The sequence below is a fragment of the Osmerus eperlanus genome, chromosome 12 (genome assembly GCF_963692335.1).
Source record: "Osmerus eperlanus chromosome 12, fOsmEpe2.1, whole genome shotgun sequence".
Classification (NCBI taxonomy): Eukaryota; Metazoa; Chordata; class Actinopteri; order Osmeriformes; family Osmeridae; genus Osmerus; species Osmerus eperlanus.
In genome coordinates this window covers 14,777,049-14,794,824 of record NC_085029.1, presented here as the reverse complement: position 1 = coordinate 14,794,824, position 17,776 = coordinate 14,777,049, and the positions used below count along the sequence as shown (strand labels likewise).

At 50.0% G+C, this 17,776-nt stretch overlaps 1 protein-coding gene across 1 annotated transcript in view; it reads right to left on the bottom strand.

The window, feature by feature from the left end:
• The window catches only part of myo1d (myosin 1D), a 47,812-nt gene that overhangs the window by 13,385 nt on the left and 16,651 nt on the right, over window positions 1-17,776 (bottom strand). Inside the window, 7 exon segments of the mRNA XM_062474523.1 lie at window positions 584-665; window positions 668-737; window positions 7,467-7,580; window positions 8,205-8,309; window positions 8,572-8,710; window positions 9,299-9,522; window positions 17,469-17,676. Coding sequence (XP_062330507.1) covers window positions 584-665; window positions 668-737; window positions 7,467-7,580; window positions 8,205-8,309; window positions 8,572-8,710; window positions 9,299-9,522; window positions 17,469-17,676 — 942 coding nt within the window.

The following is a 17,776-nucleotide window of genomic DNA, read 5'->3' as shown; positions in this document are numbered from 1 at the left end:
ATGATAGCATCGCCTACACACACACAGACAGACACACACACACACACAGACACACACAGACACACACCACACAGACACACACTCAAACAGGCACACAGATCAGAATCAGGTATCATTGTTAGAAACATTCAACAATCCAACAGATTTCAGGTAGTGCAGCAGCATAGGAAGTGAGAGGAGATCAGAGATATACAGCGAGTCAGACGAGGCCACGGGGCAGTCATATCTGACAGGCAGTGAGAGCAGGGACACAGAGTCACACCAGGACAGCTCCGACAGGACTGTGTCAGCACCAGGCACAGGAACAGCACACCAGAGATCCTGTCCAGCTGGGCCTCAGTCCTACAGTCATCCTGCCAAACCAAGTCACCTCAGGCAAGCAGGCACATCTGGAGCACTCCCACTCACAGAGAGAGGAATTACAGACACGCCACAAACCTGACAGTCTGATTCCAACCAGGAATGGTCTGTTAAGTGATATGACTGGGACAGATTACAGGACGAAAAGGCAAAGGAGAGACAGTCAGACAGACAGACAGACACACACAAAGGGCAGATGGACAAATAGACACAGACACGCTACCTTTTGAAGTGGCTAAGCAGGGTGCCCACCAGTTCCCCGATACGACTTTCTCCAGCGGGCACCATGCCCTGTAGGCACACCCCAGGTCCCTGCTGTCCTTAGTGTGGAACTCCACCAGCTGGTCCTTCCCTGGAGACACACTCACCCCTGTCACCTGGGAGACACACACACACACACACACACACACACACACACACACACTGAAGTTGGTACAGCTCTAAGGACATTTCTGCACTTGTGTTTCCACACCAAATCAAAACTACCATCCATCATACCTCATTTACCTAGGAAGTGAAATCCCTGGGGAGTTTTCCTGAATAAGGGCTTTACTGCTTTTATGGAAAACTAAAGCCCAATGGACAACAAGATGCGTTTCAGCGACGGCAGAATTTGAGAATTCGATTACTTCAATTAATTGGAAGACAAATCTTAGTGAGATGTGTAGTCATAAACCGCAGAAGTGTTGTGTAAAGAGCAGGTAGCGCTGTTGAGAAGCACAGGACTGTGTGCCATCAGTCTTGCTCGGGACGGAAATCAATATTTGGATTTATCGATCTACCTTTCCCTCCATCTCAGAGGTGCTCCACTGGGCCAGTGTAAGCTGAGGAAACACCCGGGGCGGGGGGGTCGGGGGGGGGGGGGGTGGCTGGCTGGGTGGGTGGGGAGAATCCCTTACTGGGACAAATCATTATTCCATCTCCATCAGTTTAATGCTAGAGGCAGCATGACTTCCCCTCAGGGGAGATAGCAGCTATCTTATTTACCTACAACATGTGATGGTTTGTCTCCTGGCTGGATGTACCTGTCAGCAGGTATACAGGAGCACTACAGGATCTGCCACTCGTGGGTTTTATCACATGGAACAAGACGGCACAGGTCACATTAACATTTATATTAAAAGTGCAATTGGTCGGAACGGGACTCATTTATGTAATTAGAGGGATAATGATAAAGATTTTCTCAGACTACTGCTGGTTTGCTTCTTCACTCTTTCTTTTCGACATGTCGACCCCACCCAGAGACATCATGTGTGTTAGTAAATGTCATGTTCCTCGCCAGCTGTGTGTAAGGAGTGAGTAAGTGTGTTTTGCGGAGTGGGCACATTTAAAACATGTGCAGTCCAGAGACAAGCCATCTGACCAGCGCATTCTGGTCCAAGACAGAGTTGTCATAGCAATGTGAATTGAGTGCCAGCCTATTCTTGAGGGAGTGAATCTGAGGTTACGTAACCCTTTGAGATGGAAGGAGGAGGGGGGGGGGGGAGAGAGGAGGGGAAGAGACGGAGACAGAAAGAAAGTGGATGGGAGAGAGGGCTATGCAGTATGACTAAAAGGCTAACAGTATAATGAGCCAAGCTGTGACCAGTTAGGCTGCCTTTGATGTTGACTCAAATCACTGTCCACCTCTCCTTTCCTCCCACAAGCCCCCACAGACATCGACAAGACACATTGTGTCTCGAATGTGTGAAACCACTCTCAAAGGGACAAAGCTGTAATAATGAGATGGGCAGCGTGAGAGAGCGAGAAAGGAATAGTGAGCGAGGGAAAAAACAAATAAGCTCTACTGGGAAGTACAGACAGAGAGAGCACATATGCAGGGAGGCCATTTGTGCACATGCCTGAACGACACCAGACATCAGCTGATCTGCCCTCCCGCTCCATCACCATGACAACCCTGTCTCCTGGGAAGTTGGCATGACAACGGCAGAGCAAGCGCAGTGAAAGGGGAAGAGCACTGGATGTGAAGGATAGAGGGAGAAGAGGACAGGAGGGAGGAGAGGAGACTGGAGAGGTAAAGGAGAGAGGAGGGAGGTAAAGAGAGAGGTAAGGAGAGAGGTAAGGAGAGAGGTAAGGAGAGAAGGGAGAGAGGTAAGGAGGTAAGGAGAGAGGTAAGGAGAGAGGTAAGGAGAGAAGGGAGAGAGGTAAGGAGACAGGAGAGGTAAGGAGAGACGTAAGGAGAGAAGGGAGAGAGGTAAGGAGGTAAGGAGAGAGGTAAGGAGGTAAGGAGAGAGGTAAGGAGAGAGGTAAGGAGAGAAGGGAAAGAGGTAAGGAGGTAAGGAGAGAGGTAAGGAGGTAAGGAGAGAGGTAAGGAGGTAAGGAGAGAGGTAAGGAGAGAAGGGAGAGAGGTAAAGGAGAGAGGTAAGGGAGGTAAGGAGAGAGGTAAGGAGAGAAGGGAGAGAGGTAAGGGAGAGGTAAGGAGAGAGGTAAGGAGAGAGGAGAGGTGAAGAGAGAGAGACGGAGGGTCAGGGGAAGGGATTAAGAAAGGGTAGAGGTAGGAGGGAACATGTCAGATGTGTCAGTGATAGAGATGGAAGACTGAAGGAAGACAGGAGGGGGATATTGTACCATTTTACAACATGCTTTTTCCCCTTTTTTTCTTTTAAACAAGGACACGCCACCATGGCAAAGACATTTAACAAAGTAATGATCCAGTGTAGGTAGTCAGGGTGTTAATTGGCATATAAATCCCAGGGACTCCTCAGTGGTCCTGTATAGACGTGTAGGGAGCTCTTCATCTCCCTGGTCCTCCTCCCACCTCTCCCCCTGGCCCTCCCTGGTCCTCCCCCACCTCTCCCCCTGGCCCTCCCCCACCTCTCCCCCTGGTCCTCCCCCACCTCTCCCCCTGGTCCTCCCCCACCTCTCCCCCTGGCCCTCCCCCACCTCTCCCCCTGGTCCTCCCCCACCTCTCCCCCTGGCCCTCCCCCACCTCTCCCCCTGGTCCTCCCCCACCTCTCCCCCTGGTCCTCCCCCACCTCTCCCCCTGGTCCTCCCCCACCTCTCCCCCTGGCCCTCCCCCACCTCTCCCCCTGGCCCTCCCCCACCTCTCCCCCTGGTCCTCCCCCACCTCTCCCCCTGGCCCTCCCCCACCTCTCCCCCTGGTCCTCCCCCACCCCTCCCCCCTGGTCCTCCCCCACCTCTCCCCCTGGCCCTCCCCCACCTCTCCCCCTGGTCCTCCCCCACCTCTCCCCCACCTCTCCCCCTGGTCCTCCCCCACCTCTCCCCCTGGTCCTCCCCCACCTCTCCCCCTGACCCTCCCCCACCTCTCCCCCTGGTCCTCCCCCACCTCTCCCCCTGGCCCTCCCCCACCTCTCCCCCTGGCCCTCCCCCACCTCTCCCCCTGGCCCTCCCCCACCTCTCCCCCTGACCCTCCCCCACCTCTCCCCCTGGTCCTCCCCCACCTCTCCCCCTGGTCCTCCCCCACCTCTCCCCCTGGCCCTCCCCCACCTCTCCCCCTGACCCTCCCCCACCTCTCCCCCTGGTCCTCCCCCACCTCTCCCCCTGGTCCTCCCCCACCTCTCCCCCTGGTCCTCCCCCACCTCTCCCCCTGGCCCTCCCCCACCTCTCCCCCTGGTCCTCCCCCACCTCTCCCCCTGACCCTCCCCCACCTCTCCCCCTGGTCCTCCCCCACCTCTCCCCCTGGTCCTCCCCCACCTCTCCCCCTGGTCCTCCCCCACCTCTCCCCCTGGCCCTCCCCCACCTCTCCCCCTGGCCCTCCCCCACCTCTCCCCCTGGTCCTCCCCCACCTCTCCCCCTGGTCCTCCCCCACCTCTCCCCCTGGCCCTCCCCCACCTCTCCCCCTGGCCCTCCCCCACCTCTCCCCCTGGTCCTCCCCCACCTCTCCCCCTGGTCCTCCCCCACCTCTCCCCCTGGCCCTCCCCCACCTCTCCCCCTGGCCCTCCCCCACCTCTCCCCCTGGTCCTCCCCCACCTCTCCCCCTGGTCCTCCCCCACCTCTCCCCTCCAGGAGCAGTAAATAACCGGAGGGCAGCCGAGTTTGGCGAGCCGGGGCATCTCGCTAATCAAGCCCTAACCGCCCCTCCCCTCTAGGCAACCTTCTCTAATCGATCCCCGCCCCCCAGGCACCGCCCCCCAGGCACCGCCCCCCAGGCACCGCCCCCCAGGCACCGCCCCCCAGGCACTGCCCTTACTATGCATTTCAGTCTACACAGCCCATCCCTCTTTCACCTTGACCAGTGCTCTCACTCCTACCGATGACATTTACAGTAATAACCGTGTCAATGAGGATACATTACTGGTTCTACCCTTGCAGGTATGCTATCCTGACCTCAATATTGGGTGCGTTGGTGACAAAGGCCATTCAGTTTCCAACAGTGTTGCCTATGAGTCTCCTGTGTTGGACTCAGTCCTGCTGTGTGTGTGTGTGTGTGTTCTTAGCTAGCCCTGCTGTTCTCCTTTCCTCTGGTCTCCTCCCATCCTCCGTTCACTTCAGGGATGCAGAGATAAGGCCAGGCTGTCACCATGTCAGACTGAACACCGGACAGTCTTGTCACAATTGTCATCTCGCATCCGGCTCATTTCTCATTCATTTAAGCGGGAGGGAGCTGGCGGGGGTTAGGGGGGGCTGTATCTACCAGGAGATTCATGCTTAACACCTCTCCCTCCCTCCCTCCGTCCGTCTCTCCCTCCCTCCGTCCGTCTCTCCCTCCCTCCCTCCGTCTCTCCCTCCCTCCCTCCGTCTCGGTCTCCATCTTCCCCTCAAGGTCAACTGTTGAGGCAGTCTCAGCCAGTTATACCAGTTACGCAAAATATTGTAAGAAATTAGGCTTTATCGAAGACAGACAATGACAGAGAGAGAGATACAAAGAAAACAATAAATAAACACAAAGTTATACAATGAGGTTTATGTTACGTAAACAAACTTTAAGAAAAAGCCAGTCTGTTTTTTGGGGGGAATGTGGTTTGAATCTAAAAACAAAACACACAGAGGATAGTTCACCATGGAAACAACCTCATGTGCTCTCTGCGGATGCGGCTTCCACAGTCGACCTATCAGAAGCTAGATGTAGTTTGGAGTCAGCCAATTGGAGAAAGGGTGAGAATTTTACATTTGGAACGTTGGCCGGCTCCTTCCAGAACGATGCGCTCAGATTATTCAACACCTCTATCATAAACACTATGCTAACACAAAATCAATTTACATCCTATTAAATCCCATAATAACGTATTTAATTTGTCCCCGGCTCTGAGAAAAAAAAGCATGATTCATCAAGCCTTTAACTCGTTTCCACGGCCTCTCTATGGCATTCTAACAAAACGTTTAATTTAGCTCACATTAGAAATGAACAAAACCAGTTTTTGAGAGGCCTTTGTTACTGAGATAAGAGTCTGATTAAGAAGGCGTGGTGATCTGAAACACTGCAATGCAATGCTACAGGGTTGTATGTGATGTAGTGCTGTTCTTACGTTGTAGAGAGGGATGTTCATGTAATGTGGCGCTGTTCTTACATCGCAGAGAGGAATGTTCATGTGATGTACTGCTGTTCTTACGTTGTAGAGATGGATGTTCATGTGATGTAGTGCTGTTTCTACGTTGTAGAGATGGATGTTCATGTGATGTAGTGCTGTTCTTACGTTGTAGAGATGGATGTTCATGTGATGTAGTGCTGTTTCTACGTTGTAGAGATGGATGTTCATGTGATGTAGTGCTGTTCTTACGTTGTAGAGATGGATGTTCATGTGATGTAGTGCTGTTTCTACGTTGTAGAGATGGATGTTCATGTGATGTACTGCTGTTCTTACGTTGTAGAGATGGATGTTCATGTGATGTACTGCTGTTCTTACGTTGTAGAGATGGATGTTCATGTGATGTAGTGCTGTTTCTACGTTGTAGAGATGGATGTTCATGTGATGTAGTGCTGTTTCTACGTTGTAGAGATGGATGTTCATGTGATGTAGTGCTGTTTCTACGTTGTAGAGATGGATGTTCATGTGATGTAGTGCTGTTCTTACGTTGTAGAGATGGATGTTCATGTGATGTAGTGCTGTTTCTACGTTGTAGAGATGGATGTTCATGTGATGTACTGCTGTTCTTACGTTGTAGAGAGGGATGTTCATGTGATGTAGTGCTGTTTCTACGTTGTAGAGATGGATGTTCATGTGATGTAGTGCTGTTCTTACGTTGTAGAGATGGATGTTCATGTGATGTAGTGCTGTTTCTACGTTGTAGAGATGGATGTTCATGTGATGTAGTGCTGTTCTTACGTTGTAGAGATGGATGTTCATGTGATGTAGTGCTGTTTCTACGTTGTAGAGATGGATGTTCATGTGATGTAGTGCTGTTCTTACGTTGTAGAGATGGATGTTCATGTGATGTAGTGCTGTTTCTACGTTGTAGAGATGGATGTTCATGTGATGTAGTGCTGTTCTTACGTTGTAGAGATGGATGTTCATGTGATGTAGTGCTGTTCTTACGTTGTAGAGATGGATGTTCATGTGATGTAGTGCTGTTTCTACGTTGTAGAGATGGATGTTCATGTGATGTAGTGCTGTTTCTACGTTGTAGAGATGGATGTTCATGTGATGTAGTGCTGTTCTTACGTTGTAGAGATGGATGTTCATGTGATGTAGTGCTGTTCTTACGTTGTAGAGATGGATGTTCATGTGATGTAGTGCTGTTCTTACGTTGTAGAGATGGATGTTCATGTGATGTAGTGCTGTTCTTACGTTGTAGAGAGGAATGTTCATGTGATGTGGCGCTGTTCTTACAATGTAGAGAGGGATGTTCATGTGATGTACTGCTGTTCTTACGTTGTAGAGAGGGATGTTCATGTGATGTAGTGCTGTTCTTACGTTGTAGAGATGGATGTTCATGTGATGTAGTGCTGTTCTTACGTTGTAGAGATGGATGTTCATGTGATGTACTGCTGTTCTTACGTTGTAGAGAGGGATGTTCATGTGATGTAGTGCTGTTCTTACGTTGTAGAGATGGATGTTCATGTGATGTAGTGCTGTTCTTACGTTGTAGAGAGGGATGTTCATGTGATGTAGTGCTGTTCTTACGTTGTAGAGATGGATGTTCATGTGATGTAGTGCTGTTCTTACGTTGTAGAGAGGGATGTTCATGTGATGTAGTGCTGTTCTTACGTTGTAGAGAGGGATGTTCTTCATAGGCTTGTACTGCTTCAGGGGGTCCATCTTGTACAGGTGACGGTCTGTGATGAGGACAGCCCGGTTCTCAGACTTGTGGAAACGGTTGATCTGGGAAACACAAAAAGCCTCATCAGTCACCCCACAGGAGCTCCGCACACACATCCAAACACACCACCGGCTGCTACCAGGAAGTGTGTGTGTGTGTGTAAGAGGGATAGGGCACGACCATGCTGTTGCTCTGGTCACGCATCCGTCTAATCAGAAAAAAGCTCCAGGAGTTTGATGTTTTTCGTGCCAACGTTAAGTTCTTCCAGAGCAGGTTATGAGAGCTTGTAGAGAGGACGTGTCAGAAGCTTCTAGATGGAATCTGAATTCACAACACACACGCTTCTTTTCACACAAACCCCTTTCTGTACAGTCGGGGACTCGATTGGTTACAGGGACCATCCAAATGACTCAATTATTCAATAATTCCACACATGGTGCAGCAAACACCCACTGACTTCCCCAGAAATTGCGTGAGCAAGATTCAAAATAATTTTGCCCGCTGTGCGAGAGTGAGAGAGACACAGAGAGAGAGACACAGAGAGAGAGAGAGACACAGAGGGAGAGAGAGAGAGACACAGACAGAGAGAGAGAGAGAGAGAGAGAGAGAGAGAGAGAGAGAGAGAGAGAAAGAGAGAGACACAGAGAGAGAGAGCGATATCAGGACAGTTGGGTGTACACCTGTACCTTGCGCACGTTGCAGGAGAAGAGGATCCTCATGAACTTGTCCTTCCTCTGCAGCTCACTGGAGAGCAGCGTGAAGGAGGAGGCCGTCTCAGGGCTGTCTCTCTTCTGGAGGGAAACAAAGATCCACACACAATGGACGTCACACCAATTTGTTTCCTCATGAAAGGACAAAGCACTTTACACAGCATTGGGGTTCAGCAAGATCAGAAATTACACTCACTCAATCAGAAAAAACTAAGACGTACGTACCAATGGCACATACACAAGCTGTTTTGTCATTTCAACAGTTTCCGTTCTAATGACGCACACACAAGTAGGACTTCTATATCAAAAGCGCACGTTGCTTCCATTGTGTTATTGTCCTCACCAGGTAGTTGCCTTCCCAGGTCCTCTGCAGGCCCAGATCCGCCCTCTGGCCCTTGAGGGCCTCCAGGGTGGCTACCTTGGCCCTCACCTGCAGGGTCTCCTCTGGAGACAGGCCTTTGATCAGGGTCCACGCCCACCACCTGAAGCCCAGACACACACACATCAATACAGCCAATCTCTTTGTTACTGACACCTATCAAGGCAACGCCGCCCAGGGGCCACTATCCTTGATAGGCGCATCATCTGCCCGTCAACAGACAGATCAGACATTCTTTGGCTCTCTCTTTCTCTCCCTCTCTCTCAACCTCCCTCCCTCCCTTCTACCTCCAAACAGTGCTCACTGAGCTTCAGAATGCAGGTTTTAGGAAAAAAAACCTTGGCGAGGATGAAGGTAGAATACGAGCCCTAGGAGGAAAAATCAATGTTGAGCGCAGCACCTTGGGCTGAAGGAAACATGTGTAAGAGCCTTCAGAGGGACCCAGCTGTGTAGGAAACAACACCCAGGGCCATATAGCACCATGCTAAACCCTCAGCGCACTCACAACACAGGAGCAGGAGAGCTTGGAGTTTCTGCTGTGTGAGTACAGGACGCAAGCAGGAAATGACTCACATCCAGCCCTATATATAATGAGTGGGTGTGTTGGCGTACCTGTGTTCATGTATATCTGTAGGCGATTGAGAGAAGTGTGTGTGTGTGCGCGTGCCTGAATAACATCTTGTCTTTTTACCTGCCGTAGATGCTTCTCAGTGCTTCTTCAAACCGCCGCAGGACTTTGGGTGGCGTGGGCCACTTGACGTGTCTCCCGTAGTCCTTCATGGACTGCACATTTTTGAAGCGCCGGTTGACCTCCCGGATGTAGGACTTGACCTTGTAGCGGCGGTAGGCCCGGAGGATGATGAGTGCGGCTCGCATGCGCCTGTAACGCATCCTGGCGATGGTGCCACGCCACACCTGGGAAACCACACCACAGGTGAGACCAGGAACATGGTCACATGGTCTGCATGGAACATGGTCACATGGTCTGCATGGAACATGGTCTAATCATACACCATCAATATGTGGTATTCTGTGATACTGAATCACGTTTACTGCCTGTGTGCATATTCATAAAGTGACATCACCGATACAGTTTAAATCATTTCTTTGTTACGTTATTTATAGTGACATTATTTCCTATGTATTCTTGGTTTCTAAAAGCCATGAATCTCTAATTCAGAACAAAAAAAGCCCAACCACTTTAACAAACACAGCTCACGTGCACAGTGGAGAGGCTCACGTGCACATGCCCAGAGCCTGTGTAACCACACACATCAGCTGTACAGCTATCAGCCCCTCTAAGACATGAATAATAGATGGTAGAGAGACCCTGGGGAGCCATAGCTCCTGGGCCTCTCTCTCTCTAGAACCACTACCATATGCTCCCTTCTACTTCCTGATTCATGGAGACCCCTCCAAGAGTAGTTAACACGATGTAAGCTCAAAATGATAACTCTTAATTGCGAGGATGTCTAGGCACGAGTCTATGCTGATAAGGGTGGGGGTACGGGGTTAGGGCGAGGGTTTTTTAAATTCAAATACATGCCAAATGGTAATGTGGAGATGATGAATATTTCATCTCTAATGTAAGTGTGAGGACCTTTCCGAGAACAAAAGGCAGTTTTTCTTTGTCTGCACATGAAACGTGCTGGGGCTCTCCACCTGAAGAGGCCGGCTGGATTTTCATTAGCAGTCCTGAGGATGAGAGGACTGGATCTTGACTCCAGGGGAAGACAGATTAAATGGTGCCATTCCCCTGGCTCCCCTTCTCTCCTGCCAGACCGGTATCCATCCAGCATGTCTGGTGTCACGTGGTGAACTGTCAACAGAGGCGACACAAAGGAAGCTCCTCTGCGGTGCCTCTCGGTGGTGGGCCCACTGTTATTGACGGGTTCAGTCGACATCCCAGTTCCAGTCCAGGCAGCTCCACAGGAGCCCTCCCACCAGAAGCTCCAGCACACAGAGATCAGTCAAGGACAGCCTGACAGGAACCTGAACCCTACTGTCCCTTAATGATGACCTCGCACCCCCAGAATCCAGCCTCCATCCCCACCCCACGCGCTGCAGCCCTCGGTGACTGGGGGTTGGACGGGGGACGTGATACATATTCAACACAGCCGCTGAGCCCTGTGACAACACACACACACACACACAGTGGAGGAGCAGCTCTCCCACATGACTGAGATGTTGATGAGATGAATGAATTCTTTCAGCCCCCGCCGTATTAGAGATTTATATCTTTTCAGATTTAGATTTCATCAGAAGTTCAGGGGAATTAAGCCTTTTCTTAGGACCGTGCTTTAAGATGGTATGGAGAGATTGTGTAGTAGAATAGAGAAAAGGAGATTGCTTCAGGGACCTGTGTGTATTCTAGTTGTGAGACTGGTGGAATTTAAAAAGGAACTCCCATACCGTCTGCCTGTCCAGCTAACTCACTTCCTTTTTACATTTCCGCCTTAATTCATTTTCAGAGCAACTAATGTTCTGGAGATAGGAAATGTTTAAACCACTCAAGCTTAAATAACAAGGTCACAGTTGGCATTGCCAATAAAGTGCTACCCTTTTTTTACACTCATGTGGAGTACAACCATGTAACAGAGACACGACGGCATATGGCAACTGTAGATTGTCTGCAACAGCACAGTCATAACAATGCCTGCATCAGACCCACCACTGTAGGTAGCTGCTAATGCCTGCTGTGGATGGAGCAGGAATTAGCATGCAGATGGCTCGAGCGGAAGGTGAACGTGGGCGTCCAGAGAGCATAAAGCAACATGAGATCAGATAAATCCTGACGTAATCTGAATCTATTATCTTAAGCCTGTTAAGATATACGACAGGTAAATGGAGGGAAGGGGGTGACACACACACACACAGACACACAGACACACACACAACCTTCCCTCCCACACACACTCCATCGGGCGACTGCGCTTAAACAAAGAGGCAGGCGGTGTGGGATTATCACCAGCGAGAAGGCGGGGTGCGAAGATGACACCCAGGGGATGCTGGGTAAATCAGGCCAATAACAAGGCCCGTCCGTCCTCCCGGCCAATAAAGCCATCTGATCAGCCTTTTAGAGACTCTGCCACCATGGTGTTGCTTCCCCTATGCTCCGGGCTGCAAGATTTACGACCTCATCAAAGCCAATTTGGGGATCTCTACAGCCCAGATTGCTAGGGCTTTATTAGGGGCTCCGAAATGCATTCTGGGTAAAAGCCATCACAAATTACGCATACCCAGACACTGGCTGGGCTTCTGAGAGTGCAAACGGGTTTAGGATCAGACACAAAGCGACACAACTGATCCTACAGTCGGGCACACGGAATCCATAACTACCGCATGTGTTTATTGAATCAGAATCAGAATGGGTTTTATTCACCATGAAAGTTTGCACAGATTTTAGCAGAAGGTGCTTACATTAAACATATAGGAATCTTAAAATTAAATATGAGGACTAACTATACTAAGGGTACATAACTAGCAGTACTAAGTGGAATTAGAAATTAATGTGAATCTACAGAGTGCACTCTATCGCTCTAGGACTGCACTTTACAGGCAAACAATCCAAAATGGACCAGCATCATTTGGCTTCCCAGTTGGCCCTTTCAATCTTGTGACCAAATAACAGTTTCCCACTGGAAACAACTCAACAAATGAGACATGGAGGAGATGGATAGCCTGCTTGGCCTGGCTGACACACATGACTGCTGCCCGGTGCTGGAGCCCTATTTCCCCATCCCCCAGGGACATCTGGGTGGCTTTTCAGTGACACGCTCAATACAGCCAGTGTGTGGAAGAGGAGGGAGGCGGAGTGGGTGACACAGTTTAGCAGGGGCACAACACCCTCTGACCTCAGGCCGTCACCAGGGAGACTGGGCCCAGGCACGAGCCAATGAGAATTAGCATAAATCAATAGAGCTTTGGGACGATCGGCGCAGGGCAGAGCGGATTACAGACACCCAGGCATTTGACGTCTTCCCCATCACACTCCAGCATCATCACCGCCATTAAGGGGACCGTGATCACACAGTTAGAATCAAGGTGTAGTTCTGTCAGGAATTTGAGAGATTTCGTTCCATTGACAGATGACATTGACTTGAATGAATTACAAAGAAGAGGAAAAAAGATTGACGTTGAATATCTCTTGAAGCTCTCTATCACTTTAGTAGACGGAGAAAGTATTGGCTTTTATCAGCAATTTGAGTCTTGAACAAAGTCACCCATGGCCCGATATGCTTTTATCAATCACAAGGATTCATGCAAGGCCATTGCAACACTAAGGGCAAAACAATATATTGTACAGTGTATGATAGGGACTTGCAGGACCGCAAAGCTGCTGAAATTCCTGGATATTTTGTCTTTTTTCTTGAAATCAATTAATGATGTGTTCAAAAGAAGTTCATCTGAGAACTTATATTTGGATATATATGGAGCTGATTCCAGAAGGATTTAGAGAATGGCAAGTGAAGGTCATATCGGTACAAAGCAAGACACTTTGGCTTTTCGCCAAACCTTGGTTGCTATGGTGAGAGCCCCTTGGCTGTTCTAGCCATCACTATGTCTGTGATTCTTTCTGACTACCAGTGGCTAGTTCCCAATGTACAACCATAGACACGTTATTCTATTTCGCAACTAGTCTGCATATTTTTATGCAGGATCAAACGATGCAGTAGACTACAGTAATTGTGTTCTGGGTTTCTATTTTCAACTGTGGGAAGCTGTGGTGAGGCAGGTTGCTTCCCAAAGGGAACACTCAGTTTGTCTCAGTGTTAAGCTGGCGGGATCAAAGACGTGAGGATAACAGAAGTGCAGAAAGACAGAGAGAGAGGAAGGGAACAATCCTGCTACTATTCATCAAAGTCCTCCTCAATGATATCCAGGTATTCCACTGTGCCTTGGCGCTGCCATTGACAAATTTACATTTACATTTAGTCATTTAGCAGACGCTCTTATCCAGAGCGACTTACAGTAAGTACAGGGACATTCCCCCGAGGCAAGTAGGGTGAAGTGCCTTGCCCAAGGACACAACGTCATTTGGCACGGCTGGGAATCGAACTGGCAACCTTCCGATTACTAGCCCGACTCCCTAACCGCTCAGCTATCTGACAAATACAGTATGAAAGACAGGAGAGAGAGGCTGGGGTGAGAGAGGGAGAGGGACTAGGTGAGCGAGAGAGAGAGAGAGTTGGTTTGGTGTTTTATGTAACAGTATGCCTTTAGAGGTGAGGCATACTGAAGTGTATTGCAGGTGTCATGGTGTTGTAATGTACTGTAAGCAGCAGCAGAATGCCGGGCATGTTTGATAACGGCTGTGTCACAAGCTAGGGGATCGTCTTTCTGCTGAGGCTGGGGAGGAGGCTGGGGAGGAGGCTGGGGAGGAGGCTGGGGAGGAGGCTGGGGAGGAGGCTGGGGAGGGAGGGGGATGAGGAGGGGGATCAGTTCTGGCTGGTTAGGCAGACACGGAGCGAGCTAGCTAGTCTCCAGCCCCGGCTGATAAAACCACAGTAACACAGCCACATGTAAAGCTTTCAGAAGCAATTAAACCTTAAGCTCGCAATACACATGGGACCTCCCTCCTAGTCTTTCGTCAACCCCTGCAAAGGCTACTACTGACTGACACTGTGATGAGGATGGCTGAGCTTAAAATGTATGAAATATTCATTTAAGAAGAGGGGGGGGAGCTCATGAATAATTCAAACATCTGTATTTATGTTGGACTGAGGTATTTTAGTCCCTGTTAGCCTTTAACGGGCCTGAGGGTTCTCTAGGCTTGGGATTGGCTGGTGGAATATAATGATGTGTGTTCTGAACGGGCTGCTCCAGTGGACGAGATGTGGGTCACTCATAGAGAGATGGAGAGCAATCAGTTGTAATAGGACCAGGGCTGAGAGCTGTGGACGGGATTCAGAGGATCCTGGGTTCTGGTGGGCAGCCTCGGGGAACAACGCAGAGACGGAGTGGAACGGCTTAGACGAGGAACGCAGGAGAACGGGGCGGAAACGAGGAGCGACGGAGAGAAAGGCAGCGTGAAATGAGCCTGTGAAAGAGTCGGGATCTGTGTCTCCTTCCTCCTCCCTCTCTCACTTTCTGTCCATCCCCCTCCCCCCTCCTCCAGCTAGCACCCCCTCCCCCCTCCTCCAGCTAGCATCCCCTCCCCCCTCCTCCAGCTAGCATCCCCTCCCACTCCTCCAGCTAGCATCCCCTCCCACTCCTCTAGCTAGCATCCCCTCCCCCCTCCTCTAGCTAGCATCCCCTCCCCACTCCTCTAGCTAGCATCCCCTCCCACTCCTCTAGCTAGCATCCCCTCCCACTCCTCTAGCTAGCATCCCCTCCCCCTCCTCCAGCTAGCATCCCCTCCCCCTCCTCCAGCTAGCATCCCCTCCCCCCTCCTCTAGCTAGCATCCCCTCCCACTCCCTGGAGAAGTAGAGGTTACGCTCATTTAAGGAGCTAAAAGGAGGGGGAAAGGAGGAGGAAAGTACACAATGTACCCTGGTTCTCTGCATGAGGAACCATGGAGAGCGCCACCTTAAATCTCCCGTTCCTTGGTCCTAACGTCGGAGCCCTCAGCCTGGTTGTGACCCAGGCTACTACGGGCATCTGCAGGGAGCTGTCAGGGGGATGGGAAGAGAGTGAGAGCTCCTGGAGCAGGCTCCGGTACCCTTGGCAGAATGGGCCCAGTTGGCGTAAGCCTCAGTTGTGTGCCAGGTGCTGATAAGGGGATTGCTTGGCACAGATGCCGAGCCCTAGTTTAGGCCTGAGCTGTTTGTGAGGGAGACATAGAGTCAATACCTCAGTCAGTGGGTTTACTATAAATGTGTGCGCCTTTCATCATCTTGACATTGACTAAGGTCAGGACTAAATGATCTCTTCACAACACATTCAATGTGAAAAACCTTTAGTCTGTGATGTTTGTTTTAGTAAAAAAAACAAAAACCTGTTATCACCTCAGGGCTTTCTGCTTGGTTATCAAAGCATGAACATCCTTTGAGATAATATGAGATAGGATTATCCTCAGGGAACAGCAGGAACATGAGTCCAGCATGTCTGTCTGGGAGCCAACCAACAAATTATGATCAATACAGAGGTCAAAAAATCTAAGAGATCAATTTGGTTGATCCAACCCTCTGATGTGTGAAACCACAGGCTGGTGGTCTGATTGCACCACAGTCCTTGGGGAGAGATTACCCAAGACAAGGTATTGTAATGGAATCTTCTCACGTTTTTGATGCAATAACATTGTGGGTGAGCAGTCAATCTTCATTCTGCAAGAACAGCACTTATACAAGATGACGAGGAAGGACTGCAACAGGGATTCAAACCTCAAACCACCCAGGCGAACCAGGACACCTGCTACGGCACAATGTGGACAAACAGATGTTAGGATCACCCGTCCCTTCAATCACGCAGATCCTTTGAGAAGAGCATTACATTTACATTTAGTCGTTTAGCAGACACTCTTATCCAGAGCGACTTACAGTAAGTACAGGGTCATCCCCCCGAGGCAAGTAGGGTGAAGGACACAACAAGGACACAACATAATTTTGCACTGCCGGGGAATCAAACCAGCAACCTTCTGATTACTAGCCCGATTCCCTAACCGCTCAGCCACCTGACTCCCAGAGCAGACAGACAAATGGAGCAAGTCTGACAGCAAACTAAGCCTGCGAGCAAAACAACATCCTTCACTTGCCACAAACTAATTTCCGATGCATAAACAGTGTTTTTATACTGGACTGGTGAAGGTGTCTTGTAAGACACGTCATAGCGCACGCTACATAATTACACTCTGCTGAGAACCAGCCCACCCTCAGCTGTCATTTGGTGACAGTCTACTAAAAGAGAGAAGATGGCAGGGGAACCCAATTTCCATATCCCAACATCCCTCATCACACTTAAAGTGGAAATAGTGTGCGTATAATGTTGTTCAAGACAGAGGAATAACTTGAATGTTTTTTGAGGTCTGTGCCTCCGTATCATAAAACTGTATGAAATATAATGAAGCAGTTCATGTACGTCTTTGTTTATCTATAGCCACGAGCTATATATGGGGAGCTGGACCAAGATCTATACTGCTCTCGTAATCCCCTGTGTTTACATCTAACGTTAAAGTGAACATTCACCATCTCAGGGCTCCTTCAACCGTGTATCCCATGCAGTAATGAGCCACTGTTAGTTTTTATACTGTTTTTAGAGAGAGAGAGATAGAGAGAGAGAGAGACTAGGTGAGAGAGAGAGGGAGAGAGAGACCAGGTGAGAGAGGGAGAGAGAGAGCTAACACCATAATGGCGCAATATTACTTAAGCACCAAAAATAACACAATGCCATAACAACACACATGCATGTCAAGAGCTTTCTCTCCGAGTTTCTCCCATCTCTGGAGTTATTCATATGCAAAACTCGGCCTTGTAAATTTCAATGAGAAACACAATCCGGGTAGCAACAAGATAATGAGGTCACCGGATGATAGGTATCTTCAAATGGCAATCAGCCTAAGACAGATGTTTGCGAGGGAGTCTCTTCTAATCTGTGTCAGCACAGCGCTCAACACGAGCACAGCACATCCACTGCAGAGCGCGTGGGTTGGATACAGATATAAAGGTTGTGCATATGGGCTGGTCACATCCACAAAGTAAGAGGTGCCATGGGAAAACAAGCTTAGACCAGGCAAGCTGTGTCGACACAACACAAACAACTCATTTGGAAGTGCTAGTTCATCACCACGTGCTGTTTGGAGAATGACAGTTGACACAGTAAACCCTCCCATGTCCTTAACCTCTGAACCCCTACTCCCCGACACACACTACTGTATGCAGCGATCGACAGACAAGAGAGGGCCTAGGCTAAGACGCGAGCTGACCTTCTGGAGGAAAAGGACGATCCTGGTGACCATGTCGGTCCTCTGGTCCTCCAGGCTGAAGAGGGTGCGGGGCGTGCGGATGAACACCTTGGTCTTGCCGTACGCCACGTCATGGTCGAAGCCGCAGCCCTGCAGGAGACGTCTGACCGCCTCCTTGTCTGACGACAGGTCGTGGTTGGGCCAGGTGAACTCTGAGATCATCTTGTACCTGGGATGGAGGAAGAGGGGGAGGAGGAGGGGGAGGAGGGTTAAGGATGAGTCACAGGAGGACAGCGCAGCCATACCTCCTTCTTTTCTTGGTTTCAATT